General features: G+C 35.1%; 1 protein-coding gene across 1 annotated transcript in view; it reads right to left on the bottom strand.

Moving 5' to 3' along the window:
* Positions 1-20,707, bottom strand: part of LOC149419047 (UNC93-like protein MFSD11) — a 61,326-nt gene that overhangs the window by 14,792 nt on the left and 25,827 nt on the right. Inside the window, exon 3 of the mRNA XM_089638089.1 lies at positions 11,924-12,100. Coding sequence (XP_089494215.1) covers positions 11,924-12,100 — 177 coding nt within the window. The remainder of the gene's footprint in view (positions 1-11,923; positions 12,101-20,707) is intronic.

Raw genomic sequence — 20,707 nt, 5'->3', positions numbered from 1 at the left:
CAATGTATTATTTGGCCACAAAATACAAGCTATTACATTATTGAACATACTAATTTCTTCTCTGTGAACGGGATAAAACAATGAACTAATAAAAACATTCAGCACCGATGTATTATTTGGCCACAAAATACAAGCTATTACATTATTAAAAATACTAATTTCTTCTCTATGAACAGGATAAAATAATGAACTAATAAAAACATTCAGCACCAATGTATTATTTGGCCACAAAATACAAGCTATTACATTATTAAACATACTAATTTCTTCTCTGTGAATATGATAAAATAATTAACTAATAAAAACATTCAGCACCAATGTATTATTTGGCCACAAAATACAAGCTATTACATTATTAAACATACTAATTTCTTCTCTGTGAACAGGATAAAATAATGAACTAATAAAAACATTCAGCACCAATGTATTATTTGGCCACAAAATACAAGCTAATACATTATTAAACATACTAATTTCTTCTCTGTGAATATGATAAAATAATTAACTAATAAAAACATTCAGCACCAATGTATTATTTGGCCACAAAATACAAGCTATTACATTATTAAACATACTAATTTCTTCTCTGTGAACAGGATAAAATAATGAACTAATAAAAACATTCAGCACCAATGTATTATTTGGCCACAAAATACAAGCTATTACATTATTAAACATACTAATTTCTTCTCTGTGAACAGGATTTAAAATTATTCATGTTCAATGAATTCAAATTCAATTTAATTTCAAAATTGAAACTACGAGATTTATTCAAATCAGACAAGCAATATAGTGAGTACCAACATTATTTTTATTGTTTTTTTGTTATTTGTTTTTGGGGTATTATGCCGTGTTGCGCTAACTCCTTCTTTAGCCAACGTTTCGGACAGCATTGCAGTGTCCATCATCAGGGCAGATGTCTTATTTGAGGTTGTGTTAAAATGTGAGCTTAAGTATGAGGTTGTGATACCGTGTTGCCAGCTCCAACCCTCTGAGCTAACATTAACGTATCATTTTTTTTATTTAAAGTGGTTTTCTTCGTTTAGCTCTGGTGTATCCGTCAATTACCGGATACCAAGAACTATTAAGCTTAGCTCCATCGTCTCTATTAATGTTTACGGGATTTTTATGAATTTCAATGGCCTCCGTAATCAGCCGTGCTCTATAAGTTTTCGGTCTCCCCAGGATTTCAGGAACAAATCCAAAGTAATGCCCGGTGTCAATCAAATGCTCGGCAATTGCCGATTTGTCAGGGTGGCCGAGTTTGCAAGCTCTGAAGTGTTCCGAAATTCTTTTGGAGATAGTCCGCTCTGTCTGGCCTACATAGACCTTGTCACATCCGGAACAGCTGAGTTTATACACTCCATCTGTTTCCAGAGGAAACTTAGTCTTTGCAGACCTCAGTAAGTCCTGTATCTTTGTTGTTGTTCCGAAGACAGTCTTGATATTTTCCTTTCTCAAAAGCTTGGCAATTTTGTCTGTCACATTGTGCACATAAGGCAGGAAGGCACAGCCTTTCGACTCTTGTTCAACTCTGTCTTCGTTTGGTGCAGATTTGGCTCTTATGATTTGCCTTGTCTGACTTGCTGGGTAGCCGTTACGCTCCAGTGCATCGGTCAGCTTCGTAAGTTCCGCTCCGATTTTATGTTCTTCGCATATTCTGGTCGCTCGGGTCACCAATGTATGGATAAGTCCTCTCTTCTGCGCTGGGTGGTGGTGCGAATCAGCGTGTAAGTACCGATTCGTATGGGTTGGTTTCCTATATACAGTATGCCCTAGGCTACCATCGTGTTTCCGCATCACCTCCACATCTAGAAAGGGCAGGATTTTATCTTCGTTTTCCAGTTCCATTGTGAATTTAATTTTGCTGTGGAGAGAATTAAGATGGTCCAGGAATTCGTTTAGTTTCTCCGTTCCATGAGGCCAAATGGCGAAGACATCGTCGACGTAGCGCCACCATACTTTAGGGACAGCCGAAGCTGTGTCGAGTGCCACTTCTTCAAACTTCTCCATAAAAAAGTTGGCTAGTACTGGCGATAACGGACTGCCCATCGCAACTCCCTCCAATTGCTCAAATAGTTCACCCTGAAATGCAAAGTATCCCGTTTTGAGGCAGTGTTCAAAAAGTTTGCAAATGGAGTATCTCGGGACCTTTTCGCTCTACATCTGCACCTAAGTGCAACCCTTACCGAAGAAGACTGGAGAAAAGTTGACAACATGACTTACCAACAAGCAGTAAGATCTAAGCAGTCAACAGATGCGAGACAGAAACAAAAGTTTGAAAGGCTCAACCGAGACAAAAAAGGTGATCGAAGAAATTAGTATGTTCAATAATGTAATAGCTTGTATTTTGTGGCCAAATAATACATTGGTGCTGAATGTTTTTATTAGTTCATTATTTTATCCTGTTCACAGAGAAGAAATTAGTATTTTTAATAATGTAATAGCTTGTATTTTGTGGCCAAATAATACATTGGTGCTGAATGTTTTTATTAGTTCATTGTTTTATCCCGTTCACAGAGAAGAAATTAGTATGTTCAATAATGTAATAGCTTGTATTTTGTGGCCAAATAATACATTGGTGCTGAAAGTTTTCATTAGTTCATTATTTTATCTTGTTCACAGAGAAGAAATTAATTTTTTTCAATACAAAGTTTACGTAAGATATATGATAAAAATATTTATTTGAACTAAATCAATGTTAAGTGTTTTATTTATAAGAACACACTTATGATATTGTTTTTATTAATCTGTAAATAAATATAGCTCAAAGGTAAAATAAATAAAAAAAAAAACAATGTCAAGTGCCTACTTGCATGTTACCGTTGCAATTTTGAAATCGTCAATAATAGAATGTTAGTACTTGAGAGTGTATGATACTTGAAAAAAAAAATTTAATGTTTTCTGGGATCAAATCGCAATTAATTAGATATCAATGTTATTAGAAAAACAACTTTGTTTTTTTTAATCTCTTTTGCAATGCTGTCCGAAACGTTGGCTAAAGAAGGAGTTAGCGCAACACGGCATAATACCCCAAAAACAAATAACAAAAATACTTTTGGCCGTGAAAATCTTAAATCATATTTGACGAACCTCTATGGGGAGGAAGTTCACACACTGGTACGACGATTGGAGAATCTGAGAAAGAAAAGAAACCATTTTTTGGGCAGCCTTGCTTTTCTCAAGAGGTGTAAAGAAGAATCGATTGTACCAGTACACATCCAAATAAAAAGACACATCACATCCCGGAAAGCAGATAGAGTATTCCAAAGAGCGGAGGCTGCACTATTAAGGGAGAGGATCCACAATGTGCGAGGCGAGCTGGATGGAGTATCTCGGGACCTTTTCGCTCTACATCTGCACCTAAGTGCAACCCTTACCGAAGAAGACTGGAGAAAAGTTGACAACATGACTTACCAACAAGCAGTAAGATCTAAGCAGTCAACAGATGCGAGACAGAAACAAAAGTTTGAAAGGCTCAACCGAGACAAAAAAGGTGATCGAAAACAACTCGATCAAAATAAAGTTGTCATCAACATTTCGACCCTTGCGTTGAGCCCAGACGCAACTTCTGTACTGGCAAAGGGGATGAATTTTGCAGTGGCCCCCAAAAAGATACCTGTGGAATCCATCGTATGTGGTGTAGAGACTGCACTACATACAATGATGAAAGTACACAAAATGTCAGAGGTGCAAGCAGAGGACATCCGGCAAGAGACTTGCCATATTTTGAAAAGGGCTGAAATACCCCGCCCCAATATCACGAAAGGAGAGTTTATGGCCCTAAAAGAATTACGCGCCAATGAGGAAATCTTGGTTCTGCCAGCCGATAAAGGAAATGCCACTGTCGTGATTAATACGGCAGACTACACAAAGAAGATGGAAGACCTCTTGTGCGATTCAGGCACCTATAAGAAGATTAAAAACAACCCCACCAACAAGATTGACATAAAGACAAGGGAACTAGTGAAAGCTTCTAGCATCAGGAAAGAGGATTGGTCTAAGCTTTTTGTAAAAGCCTCTAGAACTCCTGCCCTGTATGGTCTCCCAAAAATACATAAAAAGGAAATCCCAATGAGACCGATTGTCAGCGCTATTGGCGCTCCTACATACAAACTTTCCCAATACCTCTCAAGATTACTGCAGATGCAAACTGGTAAAACTGAATCGTGGATTAAGGATTCAACAGATCTGATAAGTAAGCTCAAGAAAGTTAAGACTGAGGAAGGAGATATTCTGGTCAGCTTTGACGTCGTGTCACTTTTCACAAATGTGCCTCTAGAAGACTCCATGACAATGCTCAGGGAGATATATGAGGAAGACATTTGCAAACTTTTTGAACACTGCCTCAAAACGGGATACTTTGCATTTCAGGGTGAACTATTTGAGCAATTGGAGGGAGTTGCGATGGGCAGTCCGTTATCGCCAGTACTAGCCAACTTTTTTATGGAGAAGTTTGAAGAAGTGGCACTCGACACAGCTTCGGCTGTCCCTAAAGTATGGTGGCGCTACGTCGACGATGTCTTCGCCATTTGGCCTCATGGAACGGAGAAACTAAACGAATTCCTGGACCATCTTAATTCTCTCCACAGCAAAATTAAATTCACAATGGAACTGGAAAACGAAGATAAAATCCTGCCCTTTCTAGATGTGGAGGTGATGCGGAAACACGATGGTAGCCTAGGGCATACTGTATATAGGAAACCAACCCATACGAATCGGTACTTACACGCTGATTCGCACCACCACCCAGCGCAGAAGAGAGGACTTATCCATACATTGGTGACCCGAGCGACCAGAATATGCGAAGAACATAAAATCGGAGCGGAACTTACGAAGCTGACCGATGCACTGGAGCGTAACGGCTACCCAGCAAGTCAGACAAGGCAAATCATAAGAGCCAAATCTGCACCAAACGAAGACAGAGTTGAACAAGAGTCGAAAGGCTGTGCCTTCCTGCCTTATGTGCACAATGTGACAGACAAAATTGCCAAGCTTTTGAGAAAGGAAAATATCAAGACTGTCTTCGGAACAACAACAAAGATACAGGACTTACTGAGGTCTGCAAAGACTAAGTTTCCTCTGGAAACAGATGGAGTGTATAAACTCAGCTGTTCCGGATGTGACAAGGTCTATGTAGGCCAGACAGAGCGGACTATCTCCAAAAGAATTTCGGAACACTTCAGAGCTTGCAAACTCGGCCACCCTGACAAATCGGCAATTGCCGAGCATTTGATTGACACCGGGCATTACTTTGGATTTGTTCCTGAAATCCTGGGGAGACCGAAAACTTATAGAGCACGGCTGATTACGGAGGCCATTGAAATTCATAAAAATCCCGTAAACATTAATAGAGACGATGGAGCTAAGCTTAATAGTTCTTGGTATCCGGTAATTGACGGATACACCAGAGCTAAACGAAGAAAACCACTTTAAATAAAAAAAAATGATACGTTAATGTTAGCTCAGAGGGTTGGAGCTGGCAACACGGTATCACAACCTCATACTTAAGCTCACATTTTAACACAACCTCAAATAAGACATCTGCCCTGATGATGGACACTGCAATGCTGTCCGAAACGTTGGCTAAAGAAGGAGTTAGCGCAACACGGCATAATACCCCAAAAACAAATAACAAAAATACTTTTGGCCGTGAAAATCTTAAATCATTATTTTTATTAATTAATAATTATTTATTTGAAATGTGTATTTCTTTCATTGAAATGTTAGACATTGTGCGTGGTCCAGTGGACATATTTTTATGGGATGTTCATATAGCTTTTTCATTCTTACACACATATACTTTAAATGTCTATGTATTTCATAAGTGGTGCTATATTTTTTGTTCTATTAGTATGAACATACTTGTCTTGTATTTTGGAATATCATTCGATGAATGTTTTTCAACTTTACTAACGAAAGTTAAATTTCTTCTTCTGAACGGCAGTGATCCTGAGGCAAGTATTTTTTTTTTATAAATAATTTCAGCATCACAAATCTTTCAAATATAATATCCCGTGATTTTGAAAAATTAATCCCTACTGATCTCTAAAACAATGATGCGTAGATGTTTAAAAGAAACCGAGGGCTAAAAAAGCCAGCATCGTAATCTCTCAGGCCTCTGGCATATTGACTATCATATTTCTTAAAGACGCTGTCAGAAGGTGGGAAAATTCATGAGTATTTACGCTATGCAATAAAATCCAAATAAATGGAATATTTCTGAACGTATACGAAAACTAAAAACTGTTTTTGAAAGATGATGAAATAAGCTTTTAAATATTATTGTTAGAAATACGTATAAGATTTTTGAAATATTTAAATTAAACGTTGAAAAAGTTTTAAAAATTGCTCAATTGATCGTCTAAACATTGAATTAAAATTTAGAATAATAAAAAAAATATATACTTTCATTATATAAACGTAATATAAGCTTTATTGTCACCTCTCTTTTTTGAAAATAATTTATAAAAAATTCACAAAGTTTAATAATTTTTTCTCAAATTGCGGTCGGAATCTTCGTTTTTATTTATTTCACAGAGGTGTGCATTTTGATTCTTGTATAGTTAACTTCTAAATGTGAATATAAAATGTAGTGTTTTCTCTTTCTAACACCGTCTAGATCAGTGGTCGGCAAAGTGCGGCTCCGGAGCCGCATGCGACTCTTTGGCTCCTTGAGTGCTGCTCTGGCACAAATATCCACGACCAGCAGGTATAAGCAGGTTTCAGGAGTTAAAAACAGCAGAGCGACCTTAGCATTCGTCAAAAATCCTCTTAATGCTACGATAACTGAGTTGACATTTTTTTCCTTTTGGCATTGACTTTGGTAACTTTGAAATACAATTGTAGAATTTAAAAAACAAGGAAATATGGAGCTCTAAATTTCAGCGTCTTTGTATTGGTTTTGAAATATTGGAGAAAAACAAATGTGATCTTAGTTCATAATACAAGTGGTCTGCATTGAAAGACCTGGAGAAGGAAGACATGATCATTTTCAACGTCTGGAATCAATCTCACGATTAGCTGAAAAAACTCGCGTTTGCTTATCTTTCCCTTTTTGGTTCTACATATTCATGCGAACAATCTCTTTCAAGCATGAACTTTATCAAAAGTAAACTGAGAATTCGTCTTATTGATGAGAACCTGGAATCATGCCTAAAATTATACAAACCTGACTTACTGAAAATTTCCAAGGAGATGCGATGACATTGTTCGCATTAAGTGTTTGTCAGTCATTGTCATGATTTAAATTTATGGATACCTTACTTTCATATTATTGTTTATCTACGAATAAATTTTTATTAAGTGTGAAATCAAGTTTTTTTCAGTGTACCCGTAATTTAATGAAGGTCTAAAATTATAGTAAAGGTTTACTAAATTAAAAAAAAAAACAGATTTGGCTCTCATAATTTTTTTTAAACTTTGTAATAAACATATTTGGCTCTTTGGCCAATAAGTTTGCCGACCACTTGTCTAGATCATACTTCTTACTATGACAGTAAGGGAGACAAGGATTTGTATGAGACCATATGAGCTGTTCCCAAAAGCGAACAAATTGACTCAGTTTGTTAGCAAAACCGAACAAATAAGCCTGATGGGTTAAGGTCTTTTAGAATAGATATGACTATCAGCAAATTGATTTTGAAATGCAATCAGTGTTTAATCAAGCACCTTGTTTTCTCCTCACATTAAAAGGATTTAATATTTACTAAAGCTATCAATAAAAATAAGCTAAAAGCTAATAGGCAATATGTTTGCATTGCCCAAAAGTAATTTGTCAATGAAGATAAGTTTTATTGACAAATAATGATGAAATGAAAAGTGGTTAGTTGATAGATTTGACCTGAAATAATTTCGAGTGGGTGAACAACAAAAAATATGCAAATAAAAGTCTTTATCTGTATGTTTTTTTGCACAATCGAGGAAAGGTCAGCAAGTCAGTATGAGAATGTTAAAAAAATAACTTTGTTCAGCATACAATGCCGTGAAAGTGACAATTTTTCCAAAAATGATATTTTAATGCCATTCGATTCATAATTCATAAATATAAGTATCTCCAATTATGTTCATCCACAGAATTCCAAATACCCAATTGGTTCGCTACATTTGGAGACTTAGCAGGGGTACCTGGGTTAATGGGGTGAGGTTTTTCTAGGTCTTGAGGAAGACCTTTTGACTTCTCCAGCTGGGCTCTCACAACCCATCATCTTGCACCACGATGGGAGGGATAGATTCACTCCTGCGCCATCAGTAGGTTAAGGTGCTCCCATAAGCGCTGTGCCCACATGTTGCACAGATGGGGCCTTAAAGAGTCGGCGATGTGTGAATGTGGTGCGGTGCAGACCACCAAACATGTGGTCAACAAATGCCAGCTCCATTCACTCCCCAGAACTTCCTTTTCTTAAAAAAACCCAGGGCTAGCCCTGTGCAGGTGCAATTGGAGCAGGCCACTCTGGGCGCCGACTTGCTTGCCTAACTCCTGATACAGTGCCGGGCGCCGATTGGCTCAGGACCGGCTCTAAAAAGACCCTCCACACACCATCCCCAAAGATGACATAGGCCTTGAGGGAAATTATTTTAATACGGGCCTCCTAAAAATACGGGCCCAAAAACAAATTAAAAACGCAACGGTTACATAGCATGTTAATATGTGATTTGCATGGACAATAAGTAAATACCCCATAATGTGGTGGGTTTTTTTCTCGCACGTGAACAATTTGTTTCATGTCACATTGGCAGTATTGCATGCTGAATGATGACATAAAACTATACACCTATTTAACCATGAATCTAAGAACTAAAATGATAAAATGTGAAACTTTTAAATATATTTCATGAAAGATGTTATAATTTATCTTCATGAATTAATTGACAATTTTCCGTGCTGTTTTTATATTATCTTTCTATATAATATTGTAATTATTATTACTGATAATGTTGGTTGTAATAATTAACAACACGCTTCTTCTGTTGTTAACCTAATTTGATAATATTTATGTAGGTACCGTTGAAATGAAATATTAAATGTGTTAACTTGCTTTAAAAGCGAGTCAATATGTTTTTCAACAGGACTCGGCTTCCTTGATAAACTCTTTTAGACTTGACTGGTAATTGAACACTATAGAGAATTTGTGGATCATATTTAAGAATAGGATACGTAAATTGAATTCCACAACCTGGAGAAAGATTATAAAAACAGTAATTCTGGTTTCGATGAGACAAGTTCATGGAAGACTGCCAAAAGTTAATAGTTTCCATGCCGAAATGAGTCCAAGCTGTCATCGAAGTCAAGGGAGGATATTATATCCTATTTGTCAAAGGCGCAGACCCATGAAAAGCACTGAGTAGTTCGAATTCTTGAAAAATCAGTTCCAATTTTGAAAATACAATTCAATTAAAATAATATTCTGCTAAAATTATTATAACTAGCAGTTAAAAACCCGCTCCGCGGGTTTTTTTCTGCTAGGCCCTTCGGGCGGCTCATACTTGGGCTTCGCCCATTTTAAGTGATATTAACAACAGTTACATTTAATAGATATATATTAGAACATTCACAGAGAGAGGGTGAGTATATATATTGTTAAAACACGGAACAGGAAGGAGTTAATTAATAATAACATTCTAAATTTACGCATAATAAGAATGACAGTTGTTTGAATAAATGAAATTTTACGTATTTGTGATGGATTATTTCAAATGAAACACTTTTATTGACTACATGTCTACAACTGATATTAACTGTTATCGTACCTAATATAATTAGCTCATAGGAGACTTGCAGTGCTTAAATATGTGTTACAACCGTCAATGTCTATAAGTTGAATCAATATCGTTTAGTTTGTCACAATTAAAGATAGTTTTAACAAAGTTGACTTAAATAATAGATTATTACATATTGATTAATTGTACCCGTGTTTATGAATAAAAGGAGGGTAATTGTGCGATGACATTAGCAGTCGGTTTAATTAAAAGGTGTTAATTTTACTCCAACTGGTGGTAATTCTTTACCTACAACTGTTACTGTATCTAATAAAGTTTAAAGCTAGATTATATATACACCTTCATCAGGAGAGTAAAAATCTATATATAAAGGTAGATTATTACAATATAGCGCCCCTGAGGTGATATCTCACAAAAGCGGCGCTATGCAAATTGTCCAATAAATAAATAAATATAATGTTTACATTTTATTGTGTATACACCGAAGTCAAAAATTAAATATAGATTGCAATTGGGAAAGAAGAAGTGGAAGGAGGGGGGAGGGGTAAGAGTAGGCTGAGTTTATAATAATTAGGAATTACAATATCGTTAGACGGGAAAGACCAGTTGAGTGGGAAAATATTTAAAAGAGAGTTTATAAAAAAATTCTTGTTAATTATATCTGCTTTTATATTAATATGTTTCCTCATTTCTAAAATTTCAAAATTATTTATAGTGAAGTATTTTAAGACCTGAAAAAAACAAATAGCATATAACCATAAAACAATATATTCATAAGACAAATAGCATTTAATAACGGTTATTCTAATAAATTGATAGTTGAAATACTAAATAAAAAAATTAAACACATTCTCTTCAAACGGTCTTTCTAAAGATAGAAATAAACAATGGCGTAGAATTCTGTTTGTGGATAACGATACTTCTAAAATTATATATATAAACAATCCTGGTACCATTCAACTGGCGTTTTACACTAATAACAATAAAGAAATATATTCTTAATAATAATGGTAGCAAAATTCAAACAAAAAATCAGTAGTTTTAAAACTCAATTGAGATGATTGTAATTTCTTTTACAAAGGTAGAACCAATAGAAACTTTGAAGTCAGAACTAAAAAATATCGCAGGGCTATAAATGGAAATAGTGAATCTGAGTTTGCAAATAATCTTTTAAATAATGATCACACTTTCGATAAAAATTCAGGTCTTAAAATACTTCACTCAGGATATAAAGCATCGCAAATAAATAATTTTGAAATTTTAGAAATAAGAAAACATGCCAATATAAAATCAGATATAATTAATAAAAAAAAAAATATAAAAAATAATGATAAATGCCATTACAAAGTGATAAGCTTCCAGAAGAAATCTTCTTATAAAACGCTTGTTAATGGTAAGTAGTCAAGCAAGGCAAGTATTGTGAGATGCATATTTAAATATTCGCGCCAGGCATTTGGTTCGTTTTTAAACCGCCAGAGGTGCGCTCTGTCGGCCATCTTGAAGAAACGCGTGAATTTTTATAAACGTCAAACATAATCACGTAACTGTGGAGAATTTTCACTGTAATGTAATTAATCCAATGGATTATGAACTTTCTAAAACATATTTTCTTCGATATTATCCAAAAATTATATGAGCAGAAACGATGCTTTTGAAGAAATCTCGTATTATTATGAGGCGATCCTATTTTAGTATGGAATCGTGTCTTAATATTCAAGTTACCCGAAACAGACAATTTTAATTTGACCAATCAGAGGGCCTACACCGTCCAGACGCTGGGACAATAATACTATCAGATAGCTAGGTACTATCGCTTGTCTGAATTCTTCACATAATCGGTTGCAATTTTTGAAATGACACTATTTATTCAAAACAAATTTGAGTTCATTGAACCAAAGTTACGCGGGATACACGGACAACCGAAATTAGTATTTTTGATTGAATAAAAAATATTTTATGATCGAATATCATCTGTACCTGAATATATTAATAATAAATAATTTTTATGAATATATTTTTAATAAATTATTTATTTTTGGGGTATTATGCCGTGTTGCGCTACCTCATTAAGCCAAGCCGAGGAAATGAACTCCCAGACGTGATGCCAACTTAGCCACTCACCGGTCTAAGTTTAACTGAAGAATCCATAGAACTCCTGAAATCTAGAGCAGCGCATGCACAATAATGAAATTCTGATGGTTACCTGGTCTGCAGCATTGCCCAAAAGATGCCGGAGTTCCTGGAGATGGTGGCGGCATCGCTGTTGAGGGTCAGGTAGTTGCCCTGCCCCGTCCAGATGATGGCAGCCCCCGCGCCCAGCACGCAACTGGCCGCATACAGCAGCCATGTCTTGGGGAACAGGAATGTCACGATGAAGAGGCTGCAAGTACAAAACAAATTGATTAGACAGTGTAGTTTTCCAATAAGAGGTGTTATTTTGATATTCAATCGTAAAAGATCAATGGTTTCGTTGCTTGTGTGGCACGTAGCGCCGTCTTGTTGAAAGAAAACGTTGTCCAGATCAATACCATCCAATTCCGGCCATAAAAAATCATTAATCATCTCTCGATAGCGCAATCCATCCACCGTAACTGTTGCTTCAGCCTCATTTTCGAAAAAGTAAGGTCCAATGACTCCGCCGGACCATAAACCGCACCAAACATTCACACGTTGAGGATAACGAGGCTTTTCAACAATACCTCTTGGGTTTTCCGAGCCCCAGATGCGACAATTTTGCTTGTTGACGAAGCCACCGAGGTGGAAATGGGCCTCATCACTCAAGATGATTTGCATTTGATTCACTCAAGTGAATTTTAATAATTTCAAAGCGTTGTTGCAGCGTGTATCGTTCCATTTTTATTAATGGCGTAGTTTCTACTTGTCAAATGTCAAAAAATGACAGCTTCAAAAGTAACATCTACCGAAATAGCGGGCTATTCGAAATAACACCTCTTATTGGAAAACCCTATATTTGGGGTAGAAAAGATACATTATGCAAATATTGAAACTTTAGTGAATAACGCTTTTGAAATAACGAAGGCAAATTTTACTGTTCAAGAGTCCCAACTGTTCGAAAGCAGTGGGATTGTGGCATCCCCAAGTGGAGTATGTTGTGAGGTTGAAATGAGTGGAAAGTGGAGGGAGATGGCGAAGAGGACGGTTGGGAAATTTCATTTCATTTCAAACAACAATGGGTTGGTGGGTTTTCACCAGAACGATACTTGAGTACTACGACTCAGGTATAAATGGGTACCAAAATTGAAATTTGTAGTTTAATTCTTTGACAGATTTCGTAATTTTTCGAGTTTACTAACGATGTTCATTCGAAAAGTAAATTTGTGATTGTCTCTAAAATCGACAATGTTTGCTTTTTGAAAGGCAATGATTCTGAGGCAAATATATATATTTTTTTTATAAATACTTTCGGCTTCACAAAATCCTATAATTATCATATCCCGTGATGTTTCATGGGTCTGCGCTAGTCTACTTCTAATGTACAAGCGAGTGTAAACTTTGAGTGGGTAAGGCCCTCGACTAGCGAGCTGGAGGTAGCGGGTTCAAATCCCGACGTGCTCAAGTAAATTTTATTTGATTGATTTGTGTTTATTTATTTTTATTTAAGTACATAAAACAGGCATGGTGCCCAAAAATTTACATACATGGATGTTTACATAATAATAACAAAAATAGTAACAAAAGGAAAATGTAAGTAATATTAATATTAATTATAATATGTAAGCTAAATATGCAAGTAAATAACAAATAAGAATGGTTAAAAGGTAAATACAAATTATGTTCATAAACGATTTGTTATTGTCACACCTGTACTGGTGAGACACTGATTAGGTAGGTACAATGTTGCTTCTCTTTAAATAAAGGGCTTCATCACAATATCAGCTTAATATGATTAAAGGTAATACATTTTTTTGAAGTGTTTAAATTGGTCATTAAAAATGTCTATTTCATTATTAGAGCCATGTATAATGTTATAATTTCTTAATGTTCGCGGTACAGGGGAAAAATATTCTGTATTTGTGTTATTAGGCTTTAATATAGAAAATGTCTTTCATCCTCCTTGTTGATTTTCTTGATGGTATATTGATGTTAATTTGGGATAAAATGTTTGGTGTATCAACTGATGCATGTATAATTTTGTGTAGGAGCAGTACGTCAGAAAGTTTACGTCTGACCGTCAGTGAGTGTAGTTTATAGTGCAAAATTCGGTCAATATATGTTCCAAATTGACCAGTGTTATCAAATTACTCCTTTAAAATAATGTATAGTATATTTGCGGCAAGTTCCAGAGTGGAAGATATTCTCCGCCTGGTGTAAGATCCACCATTCAGAATTGAAACATTGCTTGAAATGGCTTTGGCCGTGTTTGGTGTCTTAAATAAAATGTAATAAATTTTAGTAATTCGGCTCGTCTGTAATGCTATTTATAAAAAAAGAAAATTATGTCCTATTTTGTCTCTATATTCTATTTATATAAACACGAGTGTCTGTGGCAGACATAGTTCAAGGCGGCGCGTATTTGATTTGTAGACAAATCTACAGTTTTTTCAGAAATTGATGAAATTTTGGACACTCTTGACCTTCAAAAGAAGAAGAAGGTCACAGTCTGCATCTGATTTAGATAAACTCTGCGTAAAGCCCTGGTCAATGCCGGAACTGCAACTAGTTGCATATACAGGGTGTATCGGCACGTACCCGACAAACTTTAACCAGCTTTTCCTTAGCACATTTGGAGTAAAAAATGTTATGTGCACTTTGCTGTTCGGTAACATTTTTTTTCAATTAAAAACAACAAATTATAAAAAAATCCACACTCCGTCACTGTCATTGGCATGGTTTCTCGTGTTCAACAGCTGTTATTAGCAAGTGTGTCAAAAAGCGTCTTCGCTCTTTCATACACACTAAATAATAATAGTTAAAAATGAGACGAATGGTGCCATGCCATTTCGTTGTGATTGTAAAAGTGCGCCAATGTAGGTACGTACGTATATTATTCAACGAAACTCGAATAAAATATTGCCAGATGGGTTTTCAAACTGTGACGAATGGTGCCATGCCATTTCGTTGTGATTGTAAAAGTGCGCCAATGTAGGTACGTACGTATATTATTCAACGAAACTCGAATAAAATATTGCCAGATGGGTTTTCAAACTGTGACAAAGGATACATACACGTACATAAAGGTGACATGTGGTGAAAATATGAATGATAAATTTTTTATAAAAAAAAATGTTACCGGACAGCAAAGTGCCCATAACATTTTTTACTCCAAATGTTCTAAGGAATAGCTGGTTAAAGTTTGTCGGGTACGTGCCGATACACCCTGTTTACAGAATGTCCGGGGGTAAAATGCACTAAGTTCGGAAGGTGATTTTACATGATGGTAGAAGATCATAGAAAAAATATGTATTTTTCCATACAAACAATTCAACTTAAAACCTAAAAACGTTGGAATTCGAAAAATGTAATTTATCTTTTTTTACTTCTACTATCGTGTAGAATCACCAACCGAAGTTAATAATTGAATTTAATTTATTCCTATCACTTACGCTTATAGCTTATTACTTTTGGCTTATAACTAAGTTTCATAGCTAGTGACTTATAACTAGTGGCTTATAACTAAGATTAATATCGAGTGATTTACAACTAACTAATGACATAAAACTATACATTTTTTTATGACCGAGTGGGTATTTACACAATACCGCTATAATAGGACTTACAACTTATTTCTAGAGAAAGTTAGTGCACTTTATCCCCGGAAACGTATAAACTTCAATTCACAGCTGTTACAAATAATAGTTCTCAATTTATTAAGCTAAATTTTAATTTGATAGAAAGTGGTACATCAAATTTTAGCATGAAATTAAATACTTAAAATCGTCAGGCTTGCAATTTGAAATTGACTGCGGATATTTCTGCTGTTACAAAAATAAATTTGATCTGAATAAAATTATTACAATTGTATAACATATAATATTGTGGGTCGGCGATCTTTGGCACATTGCAAGTTGATAGTGAAAGCAAAGTCAATACACCCGTAACATCTCTAAATGGTATAAAATAGATTCGCTATCCGTGTCTGTCTGTTGGTGCGCTTAGTTCTTCTAAACTTCGCAACCGATTTTTAATGGTTTTCACTATCATTTAGAGAATTTCTTCCGGAAGGTTTATATATATAATACATGTATATTATAATTACAGAAAGTAGAGAAAAGTCGATGTTTTTTAATCAAGTCGTAAAAAAAATATTTTCGGGCGCTTACATTGTTAACGCTGGATAAACCTTATGAGGTACATCAAAATAATGTACTACGGAATTGTATATCTTGAAAAGGCCTACAGAAAAGTCTGTTATAGTATATGTCGATCTCCTAAGGATAACTCACAGCAACGCCGACTAGTTGTTTTATAATCATCGGCAAAATTACCACATTTATATGGCTCCACTGAACTTAAAACGCCAAACGTAGAAAACGGAGAAAATATTCTGATAACAAATATTGCTATTTTATTAAGAATCTGTTCAAATTATTCGTAATCCGTTTAAAAACGCGATTGCAGGTCCTTAACAAATGAACTGACAGGTTTACTGACTTTTAGTAAAATACCACAGGAATTAATAGACGAGAAGATAATGGCGAGGGGTAAAATCAACTGTTGAAGAACGAAGGGAGTGAAGCTGACTGTGATTCGTCAATAAATCAATCTGACAGTAAATAGGCATCTCGCATTATAATATCACCATTTACTTCTTAAAAGTAAAATCTGCTTTTGAATGAATAGACATTTTTACATGGGAGCGCAAATTACTCGCCACGTTATGAACAAATTTGCGAAGTCCAAATTCGGCAAAAAAATTCGGTTCTATTTTCAGAGTCGAATATTTCGTTTAAGTATTTAGTTAAGACACTTTTATAAATGTTCATAATTTACTTCCCAGCAACCAACCAGCTTTGTGTTTCGCGTCCAGACGTTTCTCGATGTGATAGTAACAACTGATTCATATTATACGATGTGAATATGCTTAAAATAAAGTAAAATAATGCTTATATATGGAATGTAATACGACAATTGGGTTTATTCTCTTTTTCACATCTATTTTTACAAGTTTTCATAGTACAAGTCAACATTTTGCCGTGTTATTTCGTAAAATGAACCGATGATGCCTCGACCATAGTTCGCACAAGAATGATGACGTCACGTTTTCAAATTTCACTTGAGGCCATACTCGAGCACAGCCGGCTCCAATGGAACCGGTATGGGGAGTGGGGATAATACGCTTTTAATCACTTAGGGCAGGTCTACTAATATTCATATGGCTATGTAAAATACCAATGTACAGCGCCTTTGAGGTGATTTTATATAAAAAAAACAGCGCTATACAAATCATCCACGTGTTATTATTATTATTGTCACGATTTCGGAACACGTGTTCAAATAAATTCCTAATTCCGAATATTTGAAACAGAAAAATTAGAAAAAGATACAATCACATCGAGGACTCGAACCCAGGACCCTCGCCTTGCCGGGGTCAATAATTAAAGAATATTATTGATGGTCTATCGTGAATGTGATTGGCTATTGAAAATGTTTATCAATATGACAGCTAAATAACATGACTGTATTTTCGCAAACCGGTTGTACAATTTTAATAGCTATTTATTTTTAGAAGTTGACGATTTGCAAGTCGCTAGATAGGACATTATTTACGCAACAAGTTCTGAATGTCAAAAAGCAAAAAAATTAGAACGAGGGTAACATGAAATTTCAACAAAACAATAAACATTTAAAACTTATTTCGACGGTCATTGTGGTCGAGGGATAAGGCTCTCGACTAGCAATCCGAAAGTGGCGGGTTCAAATCGCGGCGTGCGCAAGTCAATTTTATTTGACGAATTTGTGTTATTTCACAAATTTATTAATTTAAAATGTAAAATTCAAAATAATACAGGGTTTTCCAATAAGAGGTGTTATTTTGATATTCAATCGTAATAGATCAATGGTTTCATTGCTTGTGTGGCACGTAGCGCCGTCTTGTTGAAAGAAAACGTTGTCCAGATCAATACCATCCAATTCCGGCCATAAAAAATCATTAATCATCTCTCGATAGCGCAATCCATCCACCGTAACTGTTGCTCCAGCCTCATTTTCGAAAAAGTTAGGTCCAATGACTCCGCCGGACCATAAACCGCACCAAACATTCACACGTTGAGGATAACGAGGCTTTTCAACAATACCTCTTGGGTTTTCCGAGCCCCAGATGCGACAATTTTGCTTGTTGACGAAGCCACCGAGGTGGAAATGGGCCTCATCACTCAAGATGATTTGCATTTGATTCACTCAAGTGAATTTTAATAATTTCAAAGCGTTGTTGAAGCGTGTATCGTTCCATTTTTATTAATGGCGTAGTTTCTACTTGTCAAATGTCAAAAAATGACAGCTTCAAAAGTAACATCTACCGAAATAGCGGGCTATTCAAAATAACACCTCTTATTGGAAAACCCTGTATATGGCTTGCGGCACTTTCCAGAGTAGAACATACTCTCAGTATCGCCCTGGTGTAAGACCACCATCAGAATTGAAATGTTGCTTGAAATGGGTTTAGCCGTGTTTGGTGATCAGATCTGAATAGCCAGGTACTCCCCCACCCTCCTCTTCCCTATCTCCCCCCCACACAGATACCTTCAGCCTCCCAAAATACGCCAATTAGGGATGCCTAGTCTCACTGGCTCCAGACGGTTGAGAGTAGTTGGAACTCTTGTGCTATTCACGAAAAAATATAATTTTTTTAATATTTACTGCGGGTACATGTTATTTTAAGATCCTTGTCTATTAAATTCTTTGTCGTTTTAACTAGCTTTGGTTAGGTACCTACCTAGCTTAAAACAACAATGACAGCTAAATATAATAATGCTAGCGCACACAAAAAATCACGGGATTCCAATTTTAAAATAGACAATAACCTACCCACTATACCGCTTGTCTAAACAAGGAACTCCAGTCCATTAAAAAAAATTTACATATATATCAACAGTGACCTAAGTTAAAGCGATGCCATACGTAGTAATGCAAAATCATGTGTTTTTGGTTTGAAAATTTGGTCGCCTAGAAATGTTTCAGATGCTTTAATTAAATACTACGAGTAGAATACATCTTGGCCTTTGAAATAATCGAGTATTTTTTAGATAAGTCTATTTATAAGCCCAGAAAAAAATAATGTAAAGGCCTATGAAAACGGCTTTAAACTTCAAAATCTCCTACATACGAACCCATTTTCGGTTATGATTTTATTGTATGATGTGGCAAATTAAGTTATTTATAAAATGATCGAAAAAAAAGTATTTATGCCTGAACATCCACAAAATAAAATAAAAGGCACTTTTTGGCCATGTTTTTTTCTTCCATAAATCAAAACAGGCGTTAAACCTTATCGCCATCGTACGTAAGAGTTGTTACGTAAGGGTTGTTATTGATAGCGGCTCAATTTAAAATATTACATGACGTAGTGCATCGCCTTAACATATTTTCATCGGTTCAAATGTGAATGTGGACCAGAGTTGCTAATGAACCAATATGATTGGATATGCAAGAAATGACCAGAATCCCGCATTTTACTTTCAAAAAGATCCCCGCAAAAAACCCAATTCTTAAAATCTTTCAAATTCCCCGCAATTCGGGGAATTCTCCACGAATTGGCAACCCTGATGTGAATGATGTAGACCATAGATATGTTACTCACGTAGAATGGTTTGATGAAACTGTAGGTTCAGTCGTACCAACCAAACGGTGCGCTTTAATGGGTTGCTGTTTCATTTCATTCGTTTTTAAATGACGATTTATAATTTCTGCATATTTTAATATTTTTTTATGTATTTATTAAAAAATAAATATTTTTAAAGAGATTTCAAATTATAACGGTATGCAAAATAAATATGTTTTTTCCTAATTATTCTCCATAAGGTAACTCGAAGAGCTCGTGTTTATGGAAGGAGTACAAAAGAAAATAATGCTTAAAAGGTGATGTGTGAACAGTATTCAAAGTCTTATTAAAAAGTGCAAACGTAATTCAACATACAAATCAATTATGTATTTTAATATTCAAATTAACTACAAACATAATTCAATATACTTACATAATTTTAGAGAATTAGTATTATAACAATAGCCAAAAATTTTTTCTTAGTGCTAGATATTATGGATTGTATGAGTATATTAAGGGTACAATATACCATTATCCAATTTAAGGGAGTTAATTTCACTACACTTTCCTTGTTGTAATTTTGTCGGTTATATAAGTGTAGCTAGGCTAACCAGTGAAAGTACCTACTCAAACACTTAATTTTTTAAATGATAAACTAATATATATAGAGAAAACAATTTTAAACTTTTACGGTCACGGTAAAATAAAAACTGTTTTCTTAATATATATTTATAATGGAATTCCACCACGAAATAACAGTTTCAAATATTAAAATGATAAATTAATGTTTAGAAGACAAGGTTTTTTATGCATAGCACAAATGATAACAAATGAGTATAAGCAATAATTAGTTGCCTGAAATAAAGTTGGTTGTTTACAGGTGAAAAAAATATTATAAGCAGTAATTTTTGATTGAAGTACTAGTACATATTGAATTATTTGACGTGTTGGGAATAAGCCGACGCAGCTCAGTGGTCCAGAGCATCTGACCGGACATCAGAAGGTGCGGGTTCAATTTCCGTCGGCGGCATTTATTTTTACTGGGGAGATATTTTCAATTTGTATGGATATTTCAGGCGACTAATTATTGCTTAAAATAATTTGTTACTTATTTTTTGTGATGAAATTGTATTATTATTCCCAATATGCAAAATAAGAGGCCATTAGATATTAAATTTGTTTCGAAAATATGAAATATATTCTTCCGTGGGATGAAAAACCATTCAAAATAGATTCCGACGTTCTCCTGGTTTATGAAATATTGCAGTT

The sequence above is a fragment of the Hesperophylax consimilis genome, chromosome 12, assembly GCF_061612785.1.
Source record: "Hesperophylax consimilis isolate HC1 chromosome 12, BYU_Hcon_1.0, whole genome shotgun sequence".
Classification (NCBI taxonomy): Eukaryota; Metazoa; Arthropoda; class Insecta; order Trichoptera; family Limnephilidae; genus Hesperophylax; species Hesperophylax consimilis.
This window is presented reverse-complemented; position numbering and strand designations above follow the sequence as displayed.